The sequence below is a fragment of the Leptodactylus fuscus genome, chromosome 2 (assembly GCF_031893055.1).
Source record: "Leptodactylus fuscus isolate aLepFus1 chromosome 2, aLepFus1.hap2, whole genome shotgun sequence".
Taxonomy (NCBI): domain Eukaryota; kingdom Metazoa; phylum Chordata; class Amphibia; order Anura; family Leptodactylidae; genus Leptodactylus; species Leptodactylus fuscus.
The window spans coordinates 32,824,893-32,846,326 of record NC_134266.1 but is presented as its reverse complement, the minus strand read 5'-3'; the positions used below and the strand labels follow the sequence as shown (position 1 = coordinate 32,846,326).

The following is a 21,434-nucleotide window of genomic DNA, read 5'->3' as shown; positions in this document are numbered from 1 at the left end:
ATCGAATATCGAACCCTATTATACTCTAAAATGCTTGTTTCAGGGGTAGGCAACATTCGATCAAATTATACTTACCAAGTCCACGAGTGAGGGTCGGGCTGGACTGGATGCTTTGAGAAGTCTACAAGCGGGCATGCGCAGTCGGCTCTGCCCAGGCCCGATGCCTGGCAGAGTGAATTCAGAGCCGGAAGACGCCGCGGAGAAGCTGCACGGAGAAGACTTCTAAAGGTACGAGAAGAACCAGTGTTGATTGGCCGACTGTATAGCATTCGGCCAATCAATGCTGGTTCTGCATCGAACTTTTCCATTCGAATAGCGAGTGGTACTCGATCGAGTACAAGTATTTCGAATACCATAGTATTCCATCGAATAACTACTCGTTCGAATACTACTCGCTCATCTCTAAAAATAATCTATTGATTTTAGTCTGTGCCAGATTTCCTCCGAAGAACAAGATATCAAACCTTGAAGAACATGTCCACCTAGGAATAAGAAGGTTTTTTGAGGGATTTGATCTTTGAGACATGCACAGATCTATAGAGTGAAGTTGTGGTCTAAAGTTGGCCTTACATGTTAGATATGTATTGGTTGAACCCACTGATTTTGGAGGGTTGACCATCTTATGTATAATGGGCCTCCTGACTTTCCACTTGAGACAGAACATGACAGGGATCGGTTGTCGAATTTCAACACCCTGATCTTTTTGTTCTTGGGGTGACCACTGTGAGACTCGGGGCAGGGCTCTTCTATGCTTGGTCGTTTCAATTGATCTTCTAACAATCCCCTGAGAAGAATCCATGTTTTGGATGTGAAATGCGTCGGGTAGAAGGAGATATTAACAAGGCAATGTTATGGTCAGCATTGGTCCCGTCCTTGTAAGGGTGGGAGTTAATATGCTTGGGTGATAGGGTTATACAGGGTTAATCTCCTTCACCCAACCTTGGTTTCCTTTACATTTGGATAATCTGTGGGCCTAAAGGTGGGGTATGATACTCTTGGGGAGGTAAGCCACTGCCAGAAGTGTACAGCAACAACTTTTTCCTATCTCCTTTTCCAGCACTTGGCTGAGCTGAGTGTGCATGTGTGTGGAGATGTTGGCTAGTTAGCTATCAGTATTGGTCAAACGAGGGTTCGTCCGACAACTATTAAAAGTGTATCTGCTGCTTAGCTTTGTCCACTTTTAGTTATTGTTGAAATTTATGGCTGTCATAGAAAAGTAGTAACAGCTAAGGATATCCCAGTGGACTATCTACTGGTCATCTTCAGATAATCCTGGCTCTTGGAAGAAAAATCCAACAGAAATTCAAAAAGTTCAGTCTTCAGCAAATACATAAGGAATCGTGTGAACATTGCCTTCTACATCAGAAGTAATACTTTGTACATACTGCAATAAATCAAGGAACATATTTCCTCAGAGCTGTATTTCATGTAAATAGCCATGACATTCACTTCAGATGTTAAAGGGTTTGAGGCTTTGGATACACTTACTTCGAGCCCAGGTTCCATTTAGTCTGAACTTCACGTTTCCAGCTAATTGCAACCCACGGTCACCTGATTGGGACAAGTACCTGTGATTCTTCTTCCTCACTCCTCTACTTGTTCTAAGCATATTACTATGGGGGCTGGCAGACTACATACTATTACTAGTAGAGGAGGGAAAATACAGAGTGGTCCGTGGGCTGGTTATGGTCAAGTGACCCCGAGTCAAAAAGGGCTCGGATATCCGAGTTTTAGACTAAATAGAACCCAGCCAGGAAGCAAGTGTGTACAATTAGAGATGAGCGAACAGTAAAATGTTCGAGATTCGATATTCGTTTCGAGTAGCCCCTCAATATTCGACTACTTGAATCGAATATCGAACCCTATTATAGTCTATGGGGGGAAAATGCTCGTTTCAGGGGTAGGCAACATTCAATCAAACTATACTTACCAAGTCCACGAGTGAGGGTCGGGCTGGATCCTCCGAGAAGTCTTCTCCGTGCAGTGTCCCCGCGGCGTCTTCCGGCTCTGAATTCACTCTGCCAGGCATTGGGCCTGGGCAGAGCCTACTGCGCATGCCCGCACTACAAGCGAGCATACGCAGTCGGCTCTGCCCAGGCCCGATGCCTGGCAGAGTGAATTCAGAGCCGGAAGACGCCGCGGGGAAGCTGCACGGAGAAAACTTCTAAAGGTAGGAGAAGAACCAGCGTTGATTGGCCGACTGTATAGCATTTGGCCAATCAATGCTGGTTCTGCATCGAACTTTTCCATTCGAATAGTGAGTGGTACTCGATCGAGTACGAGTATTTCGAATACCATAGTATTCGATCGAATACCTAATCGATCGAATACTACTTGCTCATCTCTATTTACAATCCTTTTCTGTAAAGAGATATAATATTGCTAGATTTGTCATCACTTTATGATAAGTGGAGGTTAGACCTCTGAGACCCCCACCAATCCTGAGAATAAAGGTAACAAAGCACTGGTTTATATTTTATCAGATGGATACACTTCTTGCCACCAGGCTGTTTAGGAAACCACAGCCAGCCCCATTCAAATGAACCATAGTACGCCAGGTGACCAGAGCAACCAACCAATTTCTTCAATAAAGGACAGAACTAGGGCGGAGACCCTAATGAATATTTATCAGCAGGCAAATTCATCATATGATTATAGAATCATGGAACATTTGGTGATAAATTTTCTTTAAAGTCTATGTATATACCTACAAAAACATGTTATTTACAGAAAAATCTCCATAAAAAAATATCCAACCATTTCCTACACATATCCATGGTAACAGATTAGAAACTTTTAGTTTTCCTCCCTATCAGTATGTCTTTGGAGTGTGGAAGGATACCCACGCAAACACGGGGAGAACTTACAAACTCCTTGCAGATGTTGTTCTTGGCAGGATTCAAACCCAGGACTACAATGCTGCAGGATTACAGTGCTATGCACTGAGCCACCGTGTCGCCTCTCTTAGTCATATTTCATTTTCTTTCATCCTTTACCTCTTTACATGTACTGTACATGTAATAGATCACGTAGGTACAGATAGAAAGAAACATAGATGTAGGATCAGGCTATAGAAGATTTATTTGTCGTCTGTTACTATTGTGACGTAGAAGTCTGCACAGGAGCCATAGACATAAAACAATAGAATTTTCAACTTAAGACTATTGCAAATACCCTTTAGGGCGGGTTCACATCTGCGCCCAGTCTCCGCTTTGTGGGTTACTGTCTTCTGCCCGAGAAACTGGACAGGAGACGGAAACCCGGCAGTCAGTGTTCACCCGTGAGCATCTTCTGGTCTCAGCGGTGAAACCGTTTTTTTTTTTAACCGAACACAAAGACCTGCATGTCCAACTTTGTGTCTGGTTAAAAAAAAAATGGTTTCGCCAAGACGCTCATGGGCGGACACTTTGAAATGAATGGGTTTGAAAACTGACTGCCAGTTTCCATCTCCTCTCCAGTTTCTTGGGCAGAAGACGGAAACCTGCAAAGCGGAGACTTGGCACAGGTGTGAAACTGCCCTTACTTTTCATTGTGCATCCATTATACTTTACATATAACATTGACTTACTTGTACATGCCATGGCTGGTGGATCTTTTTCTGCTCTGAAGTAGCCTTTCTCACACTGGCAGACGGTTGTGGCCTCTACATACGTGAAACTATGTGGAGGACATTTGGAACACTTGATATTTCCAGCAAACGCCTTGTAGAATCCAGGCCGACACGCTGCAAGAAAACAGAAGGCAAACCAGTCAATGATTTCCTTTTGCCTTCACCATTCAATTCATCTGTCATTCAACTGTGAGAGCGAGGATTCCTGCGTAGATGCTGCATATAAGCTCCCTCTGACCGCAGGCAAGTCACTTCATCTCCCCACACCTCAGACAGCACAATTAGATTGTAAATCCTCGCAGGCAGAACTTCATTATATCTGTTTTCCTAGACTGACAGTAAGTAATTATTAAAATTATAATTCTGATCTCAGGCCAGACAAAAACTAAATCTGGGATTGTATTTACATAGCTTTATCCTGTATACTTGTGTTTTTATGACATACAAGACAAGTGATCAGGCTTAGCTGTATCATTCTGCATGGAGGCATCGAAGTGTATGACTGCTCATGGAATAATAGAATTATAGTTTAGTAGATGTCCGAGGAAAAGTAACCATTCAAGGCTAATAACCCGCGGTTTATGCTGATAAAACCAGGGAACCCTGACAGATATGACAGCTTCAAGCAACAACTAAAACAAAAACTACTAATACAGGAAGACGAACACAATAGGGAACATAACTCAATGTAAAACTGGTTGCTGTGGTCTATCAGAGGCCAGGATTCTGAGAGATCATCCTTCATCTATACAGGACATGTCCAGTTGTCATTGCATCATGTTGTTAGTATAAGCAAAATTCCCAAAATTCGTTTCAGGTTTGATTTGATTTGGCCATAAGATTCAATAAATCTAATCTGAATTTTTTTGTTGTTTTTATTTTTTTTCCAAGACGTGATGCTTTCTTATGGTGTATCAGTTTAATATACTATTAATTTTGACATCGGCATTACCCTCGAGATACGGCGTACGTGACCGACTGCTGCTGGACCTTTGCTGGACCCATTAGGATTACGATAATGGGGAACCCTAAGTCCCTTGGAGGAATGGAGCAGTAGTGTGCATACCTGATCATTGGTTTACTCAATTTTATGGGACTGACAAAACACTCAGTTGAGTTTCATACAAGTGAATGGAGTTGTGGTCATGGACACAAGGGACTCATGGACCCCCATTCTCGTGATCAGTAGGGTTCTCAATAGTCGAAACCGATCAGGTAGGCCAGAACAAAATCAAAAGACAGAGGACACAGCCAAAGGTGAGCATTTGGGCAGTCAAATAAATGTCAGGAGCCAAGCCAGGCCTGAAATGATTTATAATGGCCTATCCTGAATATCCTACTAATAATATAAATGTGAAAGTTTGAGGGTTTGTTACTCGTTCACGCAAAAACGGCTGAATGGATTTGGATGACATTTGGCACTTAGATCGTTTGTAACCTCGATTAACACATACGCTTTTTATCCTGGTAAATGACATGGCTTCACTACTATTATGAATTTATGTTCACATACTATATTAAACAGCTCTTGGCAGCAGGCTGATAAAACCAGGTCTGTTATCTCTTTATGCAAACACACAGTTAACCCTGAGTCCATTGTGTACATACATTTACACATTATCTGATCTGCTCTAGGCACTGCTGACATACTGGATGGAAAAACACCTTTAATCCAAATTGGCAGTTTGCCAATTTTAAACATGCCAGGAAAAAGAAAATCTAATTTGTCGCAAAATTCTAAAACAGCAAGAGCTATGAAGGTATCTAGAAGTCAACAGAATTCTCCTGAAGAGGAGCCGAGGGGGATCATCGGCGCCAACAACACACTCATTATATGGTGTCCCAGCGAGCTGTTGAGATGCCAGAACAATCATGGGCATGGTGCGAGCAACAAATTCAGTGGCAGGCTAGGTTGAGAGCTGCCGAAACACTGGAGCAGGCGGATCATTGACGCCAACAACACACTCATTATATGGCGTCCCAGCCAGCTGCTGAGATACTGGAACAATCACAGGCACGGTGTAAGGAACAAGTTCAGTAGCAAGACAGCTTGAGAGCTGCCGAAATGCCGGAGCAGGCAAACTATCGACGTCAACAATTTGCTGAATATAGGCGGATCATCGACGCCAACAACCCGCAGACAAAGTAGCGGGCAGAGGCTAGTAAATATAAATATATATATATATGTAATAGATTTATATAGAGTTATATAGTGGGAAAGAGGATTCTACTATGTTCCTCAAACAATACAAATTCTATTAAAATAGCTTGTCAGGTTTCAGGAAAATTGCATATGGGACAAAAAACGAGTGTATATAATCTCAACGTACCTGTCAGAAAATCCACTACATTGCAATCGAAAAAGTGCTATGGAAATCACAATCTTGACAAGTAAAGCACATGTCAATGTGTGTGTCTGAGCATCTAAGAGATACCATTGCCTTATAGTTCTTAGTAATGGAACAGACTTACTTGTTGAGCTTAACATTTATTATATCTGATGACCAGTAGACCTAAATAATGACAGGCTATATGGAACCTGTATACATTATCAGATAACATATGGATTTACATATACGGTAGGTATGGCAGCCTTGTGTCTATAGGTGGCCCTGGGTGAATTGTGTCTACTAAAGGAATCATGTACATACAGTCCAGATAATCTGAATTCTGTAAGTTATGTGTAGTTACATGTTTATTAGGTAAGAGGGGAGTAAGAGGAGGACACCGGGGGAGATTTCAATTACTGCTGTATGATATATATTCAGAAGAGATCTATGCACCACCTTCTTAGGCTGTATTCACACTGAGTAACGCTGGCGTTTTTTGTGCTTATTTTTGCACATAGCGCCGCGTTAACGCCGTGTAAACACCGCGTTAACGCGGCGTTAACGCCGCGCTATTTTGCGGTGGCGTTGCCCGGCGATAACACGGCGTATACGCGGCGTTAACGTGGCGCTACGCGGCGTTAACGCGGCGCTATGTGCAAAAATAAGCACAAAAAACGCCAGCGTTGCTCAGTGTGAATACAGCCTTATACTGGACTATAAGGGATCATTCACATGGAGTAAAGTGGCGCTGATTCTGCCACGATAACTCGCAGCAGAATCAGTGCTGATAAAAAGACTACTACTGGGAGAAGAAGAGGCCACTGTGGAGATCGCTGCCCAAAACGTGTCCAGCTGTCACCAAACCAGAGGAAGATGAGACTCCATGGACTGTTATACCCCAAACCACCCGCCCCACCCCACCTCCCCATATAGCGGTCACCAACTAAGAGGAAGATGAGATTCCATGGACTGTTATACCCCAAACCACCCGCCCCACCCCACCTCCCCATATAGCGGTCACCAACTAAGAGGAAGATGAGACTCCATGGACTGTTATACCCCAAACCACCCGCCCCACTCCACCTTCCCATATAGCGGTCACCAACTAAGAGGAAGATGAGACTCCACGGAGTGTTATACTCCAAACCACCCACCCCACCCCACCTCCCCATATAGCGGTCACCAACTAAGAGGAAGATGAGACTCCATGGACTGTTATACCCCAAATCAGCCACCCCACTCCCCCATACTCTCCCCATCGACTCCAACTCCCCCCCCCCTCCACTTTACTAGCTTTGGCAGTGCCAAATATCCATTTGAGCGTGCCAATAAAGCCTATTTGATTTGATTTGACTCTCACTGACTTCAATGGCTTCCATTTAACGTGCGTAACGCATTAAAGTCAATGAGTTAAAAAGCCTCCCATTGATTTCAATGTGTTTTGCGCGTTAAATGGAATCCATTGAAGTCAATGGGAGTCTTTTTATTAACGCTGATTGTGCCGCGAGTTATCGTGGCAGAATCAGCGCCACTTTACTCCCTGTGAATGCCCCCTAAGACCCAACTTTAAAATGATCCCTGCAAACAATAGACCTTATTAGTCCTTAATAGGAAGATCATGATCCAGTGAGACCAGTTGTCTTAATCCTACCATACTTGCCATCATACAGTAGATGTATTGAAGGAGGACAGAGTCTCTATCCAAACATCTGTGATGGATGAAATGATTGTTCCTCTTTGGTGCATTACCTTCTCTGGCACCAAAGATGTGCCGTATCCCTTCTTCTGCACCTTGCTCACCATATTCTGCAGAAGTGGGCGAGGTGGAGATGCCTCGACTCAACATATTTATTAGAACTCACGCCATAAAACTGGTATGAGAATACGGAAAATTTATAGCAGTTCCTGACTGGTGGAGATTTCCATTGTAATGTAGCATCCATTCAGGTCACAACTTCTTAATAATTCAGGAGCCACCAGTCTTAATACATTTCCCCCACTGTGTATTGGATAGGTAACTATATATTTTAGTCTGGACTATGAAACATTTTTGGCCAGGTTTGGGATCTAACTGAGTTTCAGAGATCTGATCTAGAGTATGAGTGAGTTTAGGGGTCTGGTCTAGGGTCTGAATGAGTTTAGGGATATTAATTCATTGTGGGATGACGCAAAGGTCTTATCCACTCTATCCCGAATTACAGATGTGTCCTATCCCTCAATTGACCCATTGATTTTAAGGGGTCTGTTTAGATACATGTTTACAAACATGACAATTGAAGTTTATTGGTCTGTGAAAATCATGGAAAGCACATGGTTTATAGATCAAATGCTTTGAAATAATGTATATAAAAAATGAATGCTGTTTCTTATGAATGTGAAAAAATCATCAACCATGTACACAGCACTGACACACATCCTAAAACTGGACATTTACCAATGAAAAACTGTTTCTGCTGATAATATCCCCATTATGGCTGCAGCACATTTTACATTTGTTTCTGAAGCAAAGGGTGTGTACAATAAGAGGCAATTTTTCAACCTCCCATATCCATTATAACTACTACTGGCCAGGAGTAACTGTACAATAGCAAATAAATATCTGATAAAATCCCTAGAAAGTGTAACACTACACATAAAATAATGGATAAATAGATACAAACATTATGCAACTAAAATGTTTCCTGACATAGGAAAAGAGCAATCTAAGAACTCAATCAGTAAAGCTGCTTGTTGTCTGAACAATATCCCATGTGCAATCATGTAAACTGTCAGGAGTAGACACAATAACATAGAAGACTTAATTTACATTATGAGATATGAGATGCTGAATGATCAGTCTAGTGAAAAGAGAAAGCAGTCTATAGAAGTGTGCGCTTTTTGTGACTTTTTTTTACTGTTTATATGGATGACTCTTCCCTAGTAGAAAGGAGTGAACAGCAAATTAGCTAGAAGGGAGAAACCTAGTGGCAGCAACATTTTTAAGAAAAGTGCATTGCATTTTGGTCCAGAGTCACATTATTTATTACATGAGACTGAGACTAGGTTCATATCTGTTTTTGAGTTTCCATTCGGGGGGTCCACTTGCAGACCCCCGAATGGAAACGTGATCCGCTTACAAAAGCAGTAACCTGGGGAAACCCACTAACCCCATAGACTATAATGGGGTCTGCATAGCTTCCACTTCGTTTCTGCCTGAAAAAGGCGAAAAGGAGAACGGAATCCAATGGAGAGCCAACGCAGGTATGAACCCAGCCTCAGCTGTCTGAAAAGGTACTGAGCATTTAAAGAGGACCTTTCATCAGATTGGGCACAGGCAGTTCTATATACTGCTGGAAAGCCGACTTCAGCGCACTATCGGCTTTCCCGATCTGTGCTCCGGGTAAAGCGCTATCGGTCCCGGTACCATAGCGCTTTACAGTCAGATAATACTCGTCTATGGACGAGCACTGTGAGCAGAGGGAGGGGGTGTTCCTCCCCGCTCACACTGTACAGTGCGATAGGCGCTGCTGTGGGGAAGGACGTACCTGACTGACTGTCAGAAACGCCCTTCTGACTGTAAAGCGCTACGATACCGGGACCGATAGCGCTTTACCCGGGGCACAGATTGGGAAAGCCGATAGTGAATTCAGCGCACTGTCGGCTTTCCAGCAGTATATAGAACTGCCTGTGCCCAATCTGATGAAAGGTCCTCTTTAAATAAGTATAGCTGCATATCCTTGCTATACAGATGCGTCCAACCTACCATAGCTAGAAATGTCAATACTATATTACATGCCGGGTCAAGCGTCAAACAAACTTTTTTTATTCACAACACAATTTCTTGATGTTTCTCATCTGACGTCTTGTCAGTGATCAAGGTGATCACCTTCCCCCATACATCTAGTCTATAATTTCTATCTTCATTCTGTGGATAAAGATGCAGACAGTGAAGCAGAAAACCCGCAGAAAAATGAGAAAAAGAAACGTATATGTTTTTTTTTAACTGTTCTACTTCCTAGAGCATTAATATGCAAAATGACATATGGTCAGCTCTGCAATAAGAAAACACCTCCTCAACAGACTGTGCTGCTAAGCTTCTATGTCTTCCTGCTACATGTTAGCAAAACCTTTGATAGAAATTACAATTACAAATGAGTAGCCACATGTAGGCACCTGGGAGAGAAATCACATGAGCATTGCAAAATCATGTTTTGTTAAAAGTTGGTCATCTCCAGTCACACATATCTTGGGATAAGTTGAGCCAAGAAAGAAGGTAAGGAAGAACACATCTGTATCTACTCCACCTATTATCACAACTTCAATCACATTCTTACCATTTCAATTTACAAATAAGATTATCCCACAGCAACAATTTTTCCCCCGCTTCTGTAAAAGCCTGAAGATCTTGTAACACACTAAGGGTATATCTTGTGTTAATGTAGCTATGAGATCCAACAGCGATTCCACTAGGAAATCCGAGTAGTATGAAAGGAATGAAGAGCCGCTCTCACACTAATATCGTCTCCTCAAAGACAATCACGAATCCCCCCTAAGGATTTCACGGTTTAAGGATAATCCCTGAATGTGTTACACTTTCCACTGCATTATTTCAAATGATACAAATTGCGTTTTACAAGCAAAGGGCAGTTTCTAACCAGAGTAATCCTGCAGAAATCCCAGCACTTCACCATTAGCCTCTTCATTGAGACAGCTACTCAACAGCTCAAATCCAATCGATAGCAGTTCTGGAAATGGCTTTTATTGTCAATAATTCCGGCGCTCCTCCCCGGTACTAATCCGAAACTCATTATCTGTCTATTACGCTCCATGGCTTAATTAGCCATACATTATAATGTCCATAATATCACATCATGACTGCAAAAAGATCAAGATTTCCATGCTAAAGTGCAGGCAATTCAGTAATCATATAAGAGACTTGTATATTTGTAATATAATGCATTTTAACCCATTTATGCTGGAGGTTACCGTATATACTCCAGTATAAGCCGACCCCAATATAAGCCGACCCCCCTAATTTTTCCACAAAAAACTGGGAAAACTTATTGACTCGAGTATAAGCCGAGGGGGGAAATGCAGCAGCTACTGGAAAATTTAAAAAATTAAAATGGTTGCAGTTTTTGGGTGCAGTAGATGCTGGGGAAGGGGAGGGGGTGTTTTGGTTGTCTGTCTGCCCCTTCCCTGAGCTTGAGGACTGTTTTTTCTTCCCCCACTTGGAATTCAGTCTAGCTGAATATAGGGTATCTGCAGTGCTCCTATTAACCCCTTCCCGACGGAACAGGAGCACTGCAGATCCCCTATATTCAGTAGACCGGGCACTGTCAGACACAGGGATACCTAATGTGTTTGTGTGTCACAGTCATTTTCTACTTTTGTATGTATTCTAGGGAAAGCAGGGATTTAGAACTTTTATTTTTTTATTTTTTTGAAATCTTTTTTTTTTTGCACTATTTTATGGGAGATTCTATATATTAATATTGTGGATGGTCATAGACGCCCCCTCCTAAAAAAAAAAAAAAAAAAAAAAAAAAAAATTTTTTGCTGACTCGAGTATAAGCCGAGGGGGGCTTTTTCAGCACAAAAACTGGGCTGAAAAATTCGGCTTATACTCGAGTATATACGGTATATATTTTTCAGTTCCAATAATGGAACTCTAGGCAAATGGGTTAAGCAGATTGAGATTCTGTTTCTCAGGTCCCCAAACAGACTCAAAGAATGGAAACCCCAATGCTAATTTGAATGCAGTGTAACCGAGTCTGATCCTTAAGTGTTAGACATTTCTAGAATACCCCTTTAAAGGACTCCAAATCCAAATCAATCCAATCCAGTAAAATATTGCAGCATACTAGCTAAACCCTTAAAAGACTGCAATTACACCACACAGGGACACATAGCATGGATAGCACATCACTTTGTGATACTATATTGAGAAAAGTTGTCCAACCAATAGGAAAGCCAAGGAATAACACATCTGTAATTTAATAAAATTTCATTTGCTTTTTTACAGTTCAGTACATTTCAATACAAAGTGATATAGACGGGGTTCAGAGTGGCTAAGCGTTTGCAAAATCCCATGCACATGCAGAAACATAAACTGATTTTTTTCGCAGAAATTTCTGCTGTGATGCCATGATGGAAAATCTAATTTTAGAGATTATCGGAATCACTGCTGCAAGTAAAAGGGAATGAAAATGATAGGAGAAGCGTATTAGGAAATTCCCTACTAAACCAAGTGTTATACACATTCATTTGTCTCAGATTCTAATTTGTTAGGGTGACCTTTGCCGAAAACAGAAATAAACTTCATAGAAGACATACCAGCCATCGCTAACCGGCACGTCACACGAATCGCCATACATTAAATCTGCTCATAAAATAAATATATCTACCCAATCACATAAAAAATAAATGAACAAGATTAAAGTCAAACTAAGAGAAATATTGATGCAGGTTCTGCTCTCATAAACTGATGGCACATGACAAATTGCAAATCATGGTGAGGTATGTCTCAAATCCTCCATAAGAAATCATGGCAAATCCCGAAATCCATAGGATTATGGCAGAAAATACTCACTTGACATGTAGTGCAGGGCCGGACGTAAATAACTCTATGTCAAAGCCGAGAATTGTGGGCTCCTTTTCCAATAAAAATGTAAATATTCAGCAAAGTGAGAGGCAATATGTCTTTATAGGAAGAGGGTACGAGGTCAGATAGGAATCAGAAAGAGGCATTAATGGAACCACAATTACAGGGTAATGGTCGAGATGGAACACAGGAGATGGAGAAGACAATGGGAAGAAGGTGGCACTTACTAAGCTAATGACAAGCAAGCGGTGATGAGACATTATCAAGACATTGACGGAATTAAAAGTATATATATAGCAGCACTTACAAATACAATGTAACACTTAAAGGGAATGTGTCACCATTTTTATAAGGTATCTATTAAAGCCAGATATACAATAAGTCTATTAGATCACTTTTATCTAATTTGTTTCTATTTTCTGTTTGTACAGTTTTATTCTATTTTCCGTACATGGTTATTGCAGCCGCCATCTTGCCCGAGTGTCTCCTGTGCTCTGTTAACAGCACTTAGTATTAGGCTAATATTCATTATTTTGGAAACAGGGAAATGTAATGTGTGTATTTTAATTTATTTAGGTACTTTTACATGCGATCTAAGGAAAAGAAGGTGATTTGAATTTTTATTACTTTTTTTTTTTTTTTTTTTTTTTTTTTACAGTAACTTTAACTTTTAGACCGGAATCTTAAACCCCAGGATCAAATAAGAAACCACAGACCTTGAGTGCCAGAGTTTCTTATTTGTCTGTGTTTGGATGGGAAATCCTCTCTGAGCAGCATTTCTTGGAACTCACTGAGTGAGATATCATTAATACTTACCTATTAAATGTCAGCGAGTCTGATCACTAATTCAATGTATTACAATGCTACATTGTAAAATACTGACACTTCTATAATAGTGTATGGAGCAGGGCTGATGTGGAGGCTGCCGGTCCTCTTCTTCTTCTACTTCCGAGTCCCCGCTTCTGGGTCTCGAGAGGCAGCCCAGAACCTCTGCAGCGTTGTTTGGAAGTTGCCGGCTCCTTCTGAGCTGGATGGGGAACTTCTGGTTTTCGGCCTAACAGTAGGCCACAGCCTATTTAAGAATGGCTCTGGCTCCGATCCAGCGCTGCCTATTCAGTTGTACCTCATGTCCTGGTAGTAAGCGTTTCTCCTGCCCTGTTTGCCTGTGCTCTTAACCCTTGCCTTGACCTCTGACTCTGTCTTTGCCTCCTGATTTGTGTACTGTTCTTGCTCCTGTTTATGACCCCCGTTTGCCTCTAGACCTCCGCTTCCTGAACACCGATTTTGTACTGCTCTTCAGATCCTGTTACCAATTCGGCCTGCCTGATCTTCCCTTTGAATTTCCCACTGTATTGCGTTGGCCTCTTGCTGACGACCCAAAGCTTACAATCACGCTTGACTGTCTGCTGACCACTCGCCACAGCCTTCTAGATCTGCACTGCTACCCAAGAAATCTGCTGGTAAGAGTCTCAGTGTTTGGTTCTACTGTGATTTGTGGTACGCTGTGTGTCTGGTGTTTCCTGACCCGTACCGCTCTGCCCAGGGGTGAACCTGGGCTTTCTGCCGCCTGAAGCGGCGTCAGAAAGCCGCCCCCCCCCCCGAGGAGGGGCGGAGCTGAGGGGGCGGGGTCGCAAGAAAGGGGTGGGTCAAGCGGAAGGGGCGGGTCGATTTGAAAGGGGGCGGGGCCGAGCGGAGCGAGCGGCGTTCGCAGGCAGAGAACTCAGGGAGAGGACCTGCTCTCTGCCTGAGTGTGAGGGGCGGCTGCTGGAGCAGCGCTGCGTCCAGCAGGGCCGCCCTAATACACCGCTCGCTTCCCCTGTCGGGCTGCAGACACGGTGACGCTAAGCCAGTCCAGGACAGCTTGTCCTGGACTGGCTTAGGTCAGCAAAAATGCCGCCCTCCCGAGGCCCTGGCATAGCGCCACCTGAAGCGGTCGCTTCAGGTTGCCTCATGGGAGGTGCGGCGCTGAGAGGACCTGCTCTCTGCCTGAGTGTGAGAGGCGGCCGCTGGAGCAGCGCTGCATCCAGCAGGGCCGCCCCAATACACCGCTCGCTTCCCATGTCGGGCTGCAGACACGGTGACGCTAAGCCAGTCCAGGACAGCTTGTCCTGGACTGGCTTAGGTCAGCAAAAATGCCGCCCTCCCGAGGCCCTGGCATAGCGCCACCTGAAGCGGTCGCTTCAGGTTGCCTCATGGGAGGTGCGGCGCTGAGAGGACCTGCTCTCTGCCTGAGTGTGAGAGGCGGCCGCTGGAGCAGCGCTGCATCCAGCAGGGCCGCCCCAATACACCGCTCGCTTCCCATGTCGGGCTGCAGACACGGTGACGCTAAGCCAGTCCAGGACAGCTTGTCCTGGACTGGCTTAGGTCAGCAAAAATGCCGCCTTTCCCGGGGGCCCTGGCATAGCGCCACCTGAAGCGGTCGCTTCAGGTTGCCTCATGGGAGGTGCGGCGCTGGCTCTGCCTGGCAGTGCTGCCCAGTCTATCTCTACCATCGGGGAATCTGGTGAACACCACTGTGGGTTTGGAGTTGGTACGGCCCGGGGGGTGCAGGATGCTCAGCACCATATTTACTATTTTGATCAGTGTATCTAGTACTGGTTCTCACTATTGCCTCAGAACTGCATCTACAAAGTAGCCAGTAATAGAGGTAATGCAGAGACAAGTCTGGGAACCTTCATTGGGCTCCTGGCTGTGAATAGATCAGCACCACCGCATCTTGTTCCAAAATGGCGGTGCCCATGCACCCCTAGAAAAATGGTGCTGGGGAAATAAGCTCTTAAATGGATACCATATTTAAATACCAGATATCCTGACATTATGTCATTTTCTGCTGACACTTTCTCCTTAAGAACATTTCGGAGCTTACAAAGTAATCATGGATCCCCAGTCTGCCATGAAAGGCAAGCAAGTTTAGAACTTAAAAAACTTATAGCTATTTTGATCTCCATCTTAAGGGTTTCCAAATTGGTCTCCTCTTAGTCTTTTCCTAATGCAGTACAGAAATAATCCATTATACAATGATTAATACAATGATACTGCTAGAGAGGGATACTGCACAGCCAAATGATAATAAATACAGTGATGTCACAATGCAGGAATAATAAACACAGTGATGTCACAGTACAGGGATAATATACACAGTGATGTCACAGTACAGGGATAATACACACAGTGATGTCACAGTACAGAGATAATACACACAGTGATGTCACAGTACAGGGATAATATACACAGTGATGTCACAGTACAGGGATAATACACACAGTGATGTCACAGTACAGGGATAATGCACACAGTGATGTCACAGTACAGGGATAATACACACAGTGATGTCACAGTACAGAGATAATACACACAGTGATGTCACAGTACAGGGATAATACACACAGTGATGTCACAGTACAGGAATAATACACACAGTGATGTCACAGTACAGGGATAATATACACAGTGATGTCACAGTACAGGGATAATGCACACAGTGATGTCACAGTACAGGGATAATACACACAGTGATGTCACAGTACAGGGATAATACACACAGTGATGTCACAGCACAGGGATAATACACACAGTGATGTCACAGTACAGGGATAATACACACAGTGATGTCACAGTACAGGATAATACACACAGTGATGTCACAGTACAGGATAATACACACAGTGATGTCACAGTGCAGGGATAATACACACAGTGATGTCACAGTACAGGGATAATACACACAGTGATGTCACAGTACAGGGATAATATACACAGTGATGTCACAGTACAGGGATAACTCTCCAGAAGCCCCATAGAAGTGAATGCAGCACTAGTAACATATGCTCATTTGTGATTCTTTCAAGGGGGAGGCTTCAGGTAGATTTTTGGGCCCAATTCTACTTATCACTTTGGTGCCCAAAGGTCTATGAATAAGGGAAGATATCATAATGGCACATCCCTTTAAAATGTTGATTAAAATTGAGCTAATTCTGCAGAAGGTTATTCATGTCAATATCATATGTGTTTGAGATGATGAAACAATCATTTATGACAGACGGGAATCTATTGATTAGGATTCTAATCTCATCAGATATGATCAATGACCTTTCATGGAAATGGTATTCCCAATAACTACAAAAAAGAGCCACAGCTGAGCACCTTGTATGTGCTAATGTTATGTATTTAGTACATATTGTATCACCACAAGCCCTGCTACATATTCTCTAGCTATGCATCAACAAAGTAGTCTATACATCTTCTAGAATCATTCTTTAAGGGAACACTAAATACAGAGAATGCAGAATAAATAACAATATCCTGGCAATTTCTCCTTGCATCTCCTCCTTTCCCCAGGTCCCTTTCTGCTTCATGATACAATTAAAGGGATTCTATCATTCAATCACTTTTTTTCTCCCTAACACATAGGAATATCCTTAAGAAAGGCTATTCATCTCCTACCTTTCGTTGTCTTCTCAGCGCCGCCGTTCCCCTAAAATCCCGTTTTATTCGGTATGTAAATGAGTTCTTTCACAGCACTCGGGGCGGGCCCTAGCGCTCAAACAGCACCGGGGGCGTCCCCAATGCTGCCAGAGAACTCTCCAGCGCCGCCTCCATTTTTTTCTGGAACGAGGTCTTCACTGCGTCTTCTTCCGGTGGCGGCTTCTAACTTTTAGGCCTTGGGCCTAGGGCAAGACGACTGCGCATGCCCAACGGCAATACTATGTAAGCGGCCATTTTTCTTTTGGCCGCGAGCATGCGCATTTGGCTTTGCCCTAGGCCAAAGGTGTAGAAGTTAGAAGCCACCACCGGAAGAAGACGCTGTTGAAGAAGATGCTGTTTGAGCACTGGGGCCTGCCCCCAGTGGTGTGAAAGAACTCGTAGGATCCTAGGAACCTATCTATAAAACATAGTGTAGAACACTGTTAGGGTTCCTAGGAACCTATCTATAAAACATAGTGTAGAACACTGTCAGGGCTCCTGGGAACGTGTCTATAAAACATCGTGTAGAACACTGTCAGGACTCCTAGGAACCTATCTATAAAACATAGTGTATAACACTGTCAGGGCTCCTAGGAACCTATCTATAAAACATCGTGTAGAACACTGTCAGGGCTCCTAGGAACCTATCTATAAAACATAGTGTAGAACACTGTCAGGGCTCCTAGGAACCTATCTATAAACATAGTGTATAACACTGTCAGGGCTCTTAGGAACCTATCTATAAACATAGTGTATAACACTGTCAGGGCTCCTAGGAACCTATCTATAAAACATAGTGTATAACACTGTCAGGTCTCCTAGGAACCTATCTATAAAACATAGTGTAGAACACTGTCAGGGCTCCTAGGAACCTATCTATAAAACATAGTGTAGAACACTGTCAGGGCTCCTAGGAACCTATCTATAAACATAGTGTAGAACACTGTCAGGGCTCCTAGGAACCTATCTATAAACATAGTGTATAACACTGTCAGGGCTCTTAGGAACCTATCTATAAACATAGTGTATAACACTGTCAGGGCTCCTAGGAACCTATCTATAAAACATAGTGTATAACACTGTCAGGTCTCCTAGGAACCTATCTATAAAACATAGTGTAGAACACTGTCAGGGCTCCTAGGAACCTATCTATAAAACATAGTGTAGAACACTGTCAGGGCTCCTAGGAACCTATCTATAAACATAGTGTAGAACACTGTCAGGGCTCCTAGGAACCTATCTATAAAACATAGTGTAGAACACTGTCAGGGCTCTTTACTTTTATCATTCATTTCTAAGATTGTTTTTTCTTTAAGAAATATATAAAATATTGCTTCCAATTTCATGAAGTTCACATTTTTAACTCCTACTAAGTTTTTTCCCGTTTAAAGCAGAAGTTGGTGTTATATCTGTATTGTGATCAAGAAAAAAAAATCCTTCCATTTTAGGCTGCCGCACAGTTGGTGCCCACAGCTCAGCTGGTAGCTGGCAACTGTGATGGGTAGAAAGCTCCTGTAACGCTGCTAAAAATTATAAGGTGTAATGTACCAACTAAAAACACCTTCTTTATTCCACATTTGGAATGTGAACCTTTTTAACAACCAAGTCCTCACTGTAAATGAGGAAAACTTTATTTTTACTTTTCAAGATCGTTGCGGAAAAGGAAAAGAAGATTTTCTTTTAGGCCCCAAGAGAACAAAGTGGAAATACAATGCATAGTCATTTATGTAGATTTTTTTCTCTTTTTTTATTATTGTGTATCTGTAACTGTTACCTGATGCTTTCAATTCTGTGATACAAAATGTCTTAGCCAACTTCAGACCTATGAAATCTGAACTTTACTAACTCTGTTAGTATTTAGGGTCATATACACGCGTGGACAAAATTGTTGATATCCCTCGTTTAATGAAAGAAAAATCCACAATGGTCACAGAAATAACTTGAATTTGAGAAAAGTAAAAAAAAATAAAAATTCTATGAAAATGAACAAATTAAAGTCAGACATTGCTTTTCGCTTCAACAGATTTAAAAAAATAATAAAATTCATGAAATGGGCCTGGACAGGAATGATGATTCCCTTAACTTAATATTTTGTTACACAACCTTTTGAGGCAATCGCTGCGATCAGACGATTCCTGTAACCGTCAATGAGACTTCTGCACCTCTCAGCAGGTATTTTGGCCCCTCCTCATGAGCAAAAGGCTCCAGTTGTCTCGGGCTTGCAGGGGGCCTTTTCCAGACGCCATGTTTCAGATCCTTCCAAAGATGCTCCATAGGATTTAGGTCGGAGCTCATAGAAGGCCACTTCAGAATAGTCCAATGTTTTCCTCTTAGCCATTCTTGGGTGTTTTTAGCCCTGTGTTTTGGGTCATTCTCCTGTGACCAGACCCATGACCTGCGACTGAGACCAAGCTTTCTGACACTGGGCAGCACATTTCTCTCTAGAATCCCTTGATAGTCTTGAGATTTCATTGTACCCTGAACAGATTCAAGACACCCTGTGCCAGATGCAGCAAAGCAGCCCCAGAACATAACAGAGCCTCCTCCATGTTTCCCTGTAGGGACAGTGTTCTTTTCAAGATAGGCTTCATTTTTCCATCTGTGAACATAGAGCTGATGTACCTTGCCAAAAAGTTAGATTTTTGTCTCATCTGTCCATAGGACATTCTCCTAGAAGCTTTGTGGCTTGTCAGCAAGTAGTTTGGTTATTATTACTTTTGTCAGATTTAAGTGATTTCCGTGACCATTGCAGGTTTTTCTTACATTAAACGAGGAGTACCAACAATTTTGTCCACGTGTGTAGTAGGGCAAATGATAAAGGGCAACTATAGTTGCTTAAAAGATACTTTATTACAATAGAGAAGGAATGAAATTGTCCTGAGGTCATTGGGAATTAAAAGGATTTTGTGGCCAAAAAAAGTAACCTGATAAATCCTCTGCTGCTCCAGCACCGGCAAACTGTTGGTCTTTGCTCTTCTTTGCTGATTTTCACACAGAGATGACTAAGGATTCTTGTAACATATTTGTTAGCATCACAACTAAGGGCACTGATAGGTGTTGGTCTGTGACACATCACTGCTGTACAACAATCGCCAGCAAGGAGCATCAGAGGAGCAGAACTGGAGCAATGAAGGTGGGAGGTCTTTTGTAATCTTATTTTAGTTTAAAAATCCTAAAAAAACATGTGTAGCGCCCCACGGAGTGTGTCACTACAAATGTCATCTTATGTGATCTGCACTGTGTACTGTGACGGTATAGTGAGATCCAGTCAACCTGTTAGCACACACAAAGTTCCACAGCCATTATCTCTTTAAGAAAAGGGGTGGAGCTACAGACTGGAAGAGGGTCTCTCTCTTTTCAGTTCCAGGTCAGAGAGTGCAAGAGTGTAGGAGAGAGCAGGTGTGTGGAGGTGCAGTGTGTGCTCCAGCCACATGGTGTGCACAGCACAGGAGGCCGGAGACCTGCAGAGGTGAGACAGGACCTTGCAGGGACGGAGATGCAGTTATAGGACCATCAATTCCTAACTAGTGTGTGAAACACTAAAAACATTGAGAAACTCACTGGACTCAGGCCTAGTGAATGCAAGCTTCCTGGAGGCTCAGTAACATACAGAGTTGGGGTGAGAGTCTGCATCCAAAATCCCAAAGAACTCGCGTTACCTGCTGTCCAGAAGGGGGATCTACCCAGTTGTACTTAACCTCTGAGCTCCTGGAAACCAGGACCAGATGAAATCTATTAGAGAGTGTGAGCAGCAATGGAAGGCTGAATCATACTGGTGGTAAAAGGGAAGACTGGCATCTCACTATACTGAAGCAAGGCGAATCCTCCTGTAACATCTGTTATCTCCTGCTGACTACAGAAGTAAACCGTAAGGGTTTGGTTAACCCCTGTCTGGACTGTATTCTTCCATCAATCTTCTGTTACTCCTCCTGGAAATCATCCCTTCCTCACCTATATCATCTGGCCCTGGGACCTGCCCTGGTTGGGGAGGGTATAACATCTGGCACTGCATCACCACCTATTCCCAGAGGCCCTGCCTACAGTGCCCGGCTTCACCTCAAGCCGAAACCCCAACTGGCGTCACGACAAACTTTTATTTTTCTTTAATCCATTTTTGCTTAAAACTCCCCTTTTCCAAGGCGCTGCCGCCCCCGGTGTCGGGCCTGCTCGCACCGTGAATCTACATAGGCCGAGCCGGGGCGACTCACATGTACAAAAGGGTTTTCCCACTATAGCTACCTATCCCCTATGCATATGATTGAGGATATATTACAGAATGGTGGAGATCTGAAGAGAAGGTGGGAAGTCAAGTGCTGTGCTATATCCTACAGTTCTATTGAAGTGAATGGAGTGGAGAGTGCAACTTTTTAATCACTGCTCCATTGAGATTGGAGACAATGTCCTGGTTTTCGTGATCCACAACCATTCACAGGATTTGTATATCTAT

The 21,434-nt window shown here is 43.0% G+C and overlaps 1 protein-coding gene across 1 annotated transcript in view; it reads right to left on the bottom strand.

Annotated features, from left to right (window-relative positions):
- Nucleotides 1–21,434, bottom strand: part of EPHA6 (EPH receptor A6) — a 675,722-nt gene that overhangs the window by 340,869 nt on the left and 313,419 nt on the right. The window contains exon 4 of the mRNA XM_075263563.1: nucleotides 3,569–3,724. Coding sequence (XP_075119664.1) covers nucleotides 3,569–3,724 — 156 coding nt within the window. The remainder of the gene's footprint in view (nucleotides 1–3,568; nucleotides 3,725–21,434) is intronic.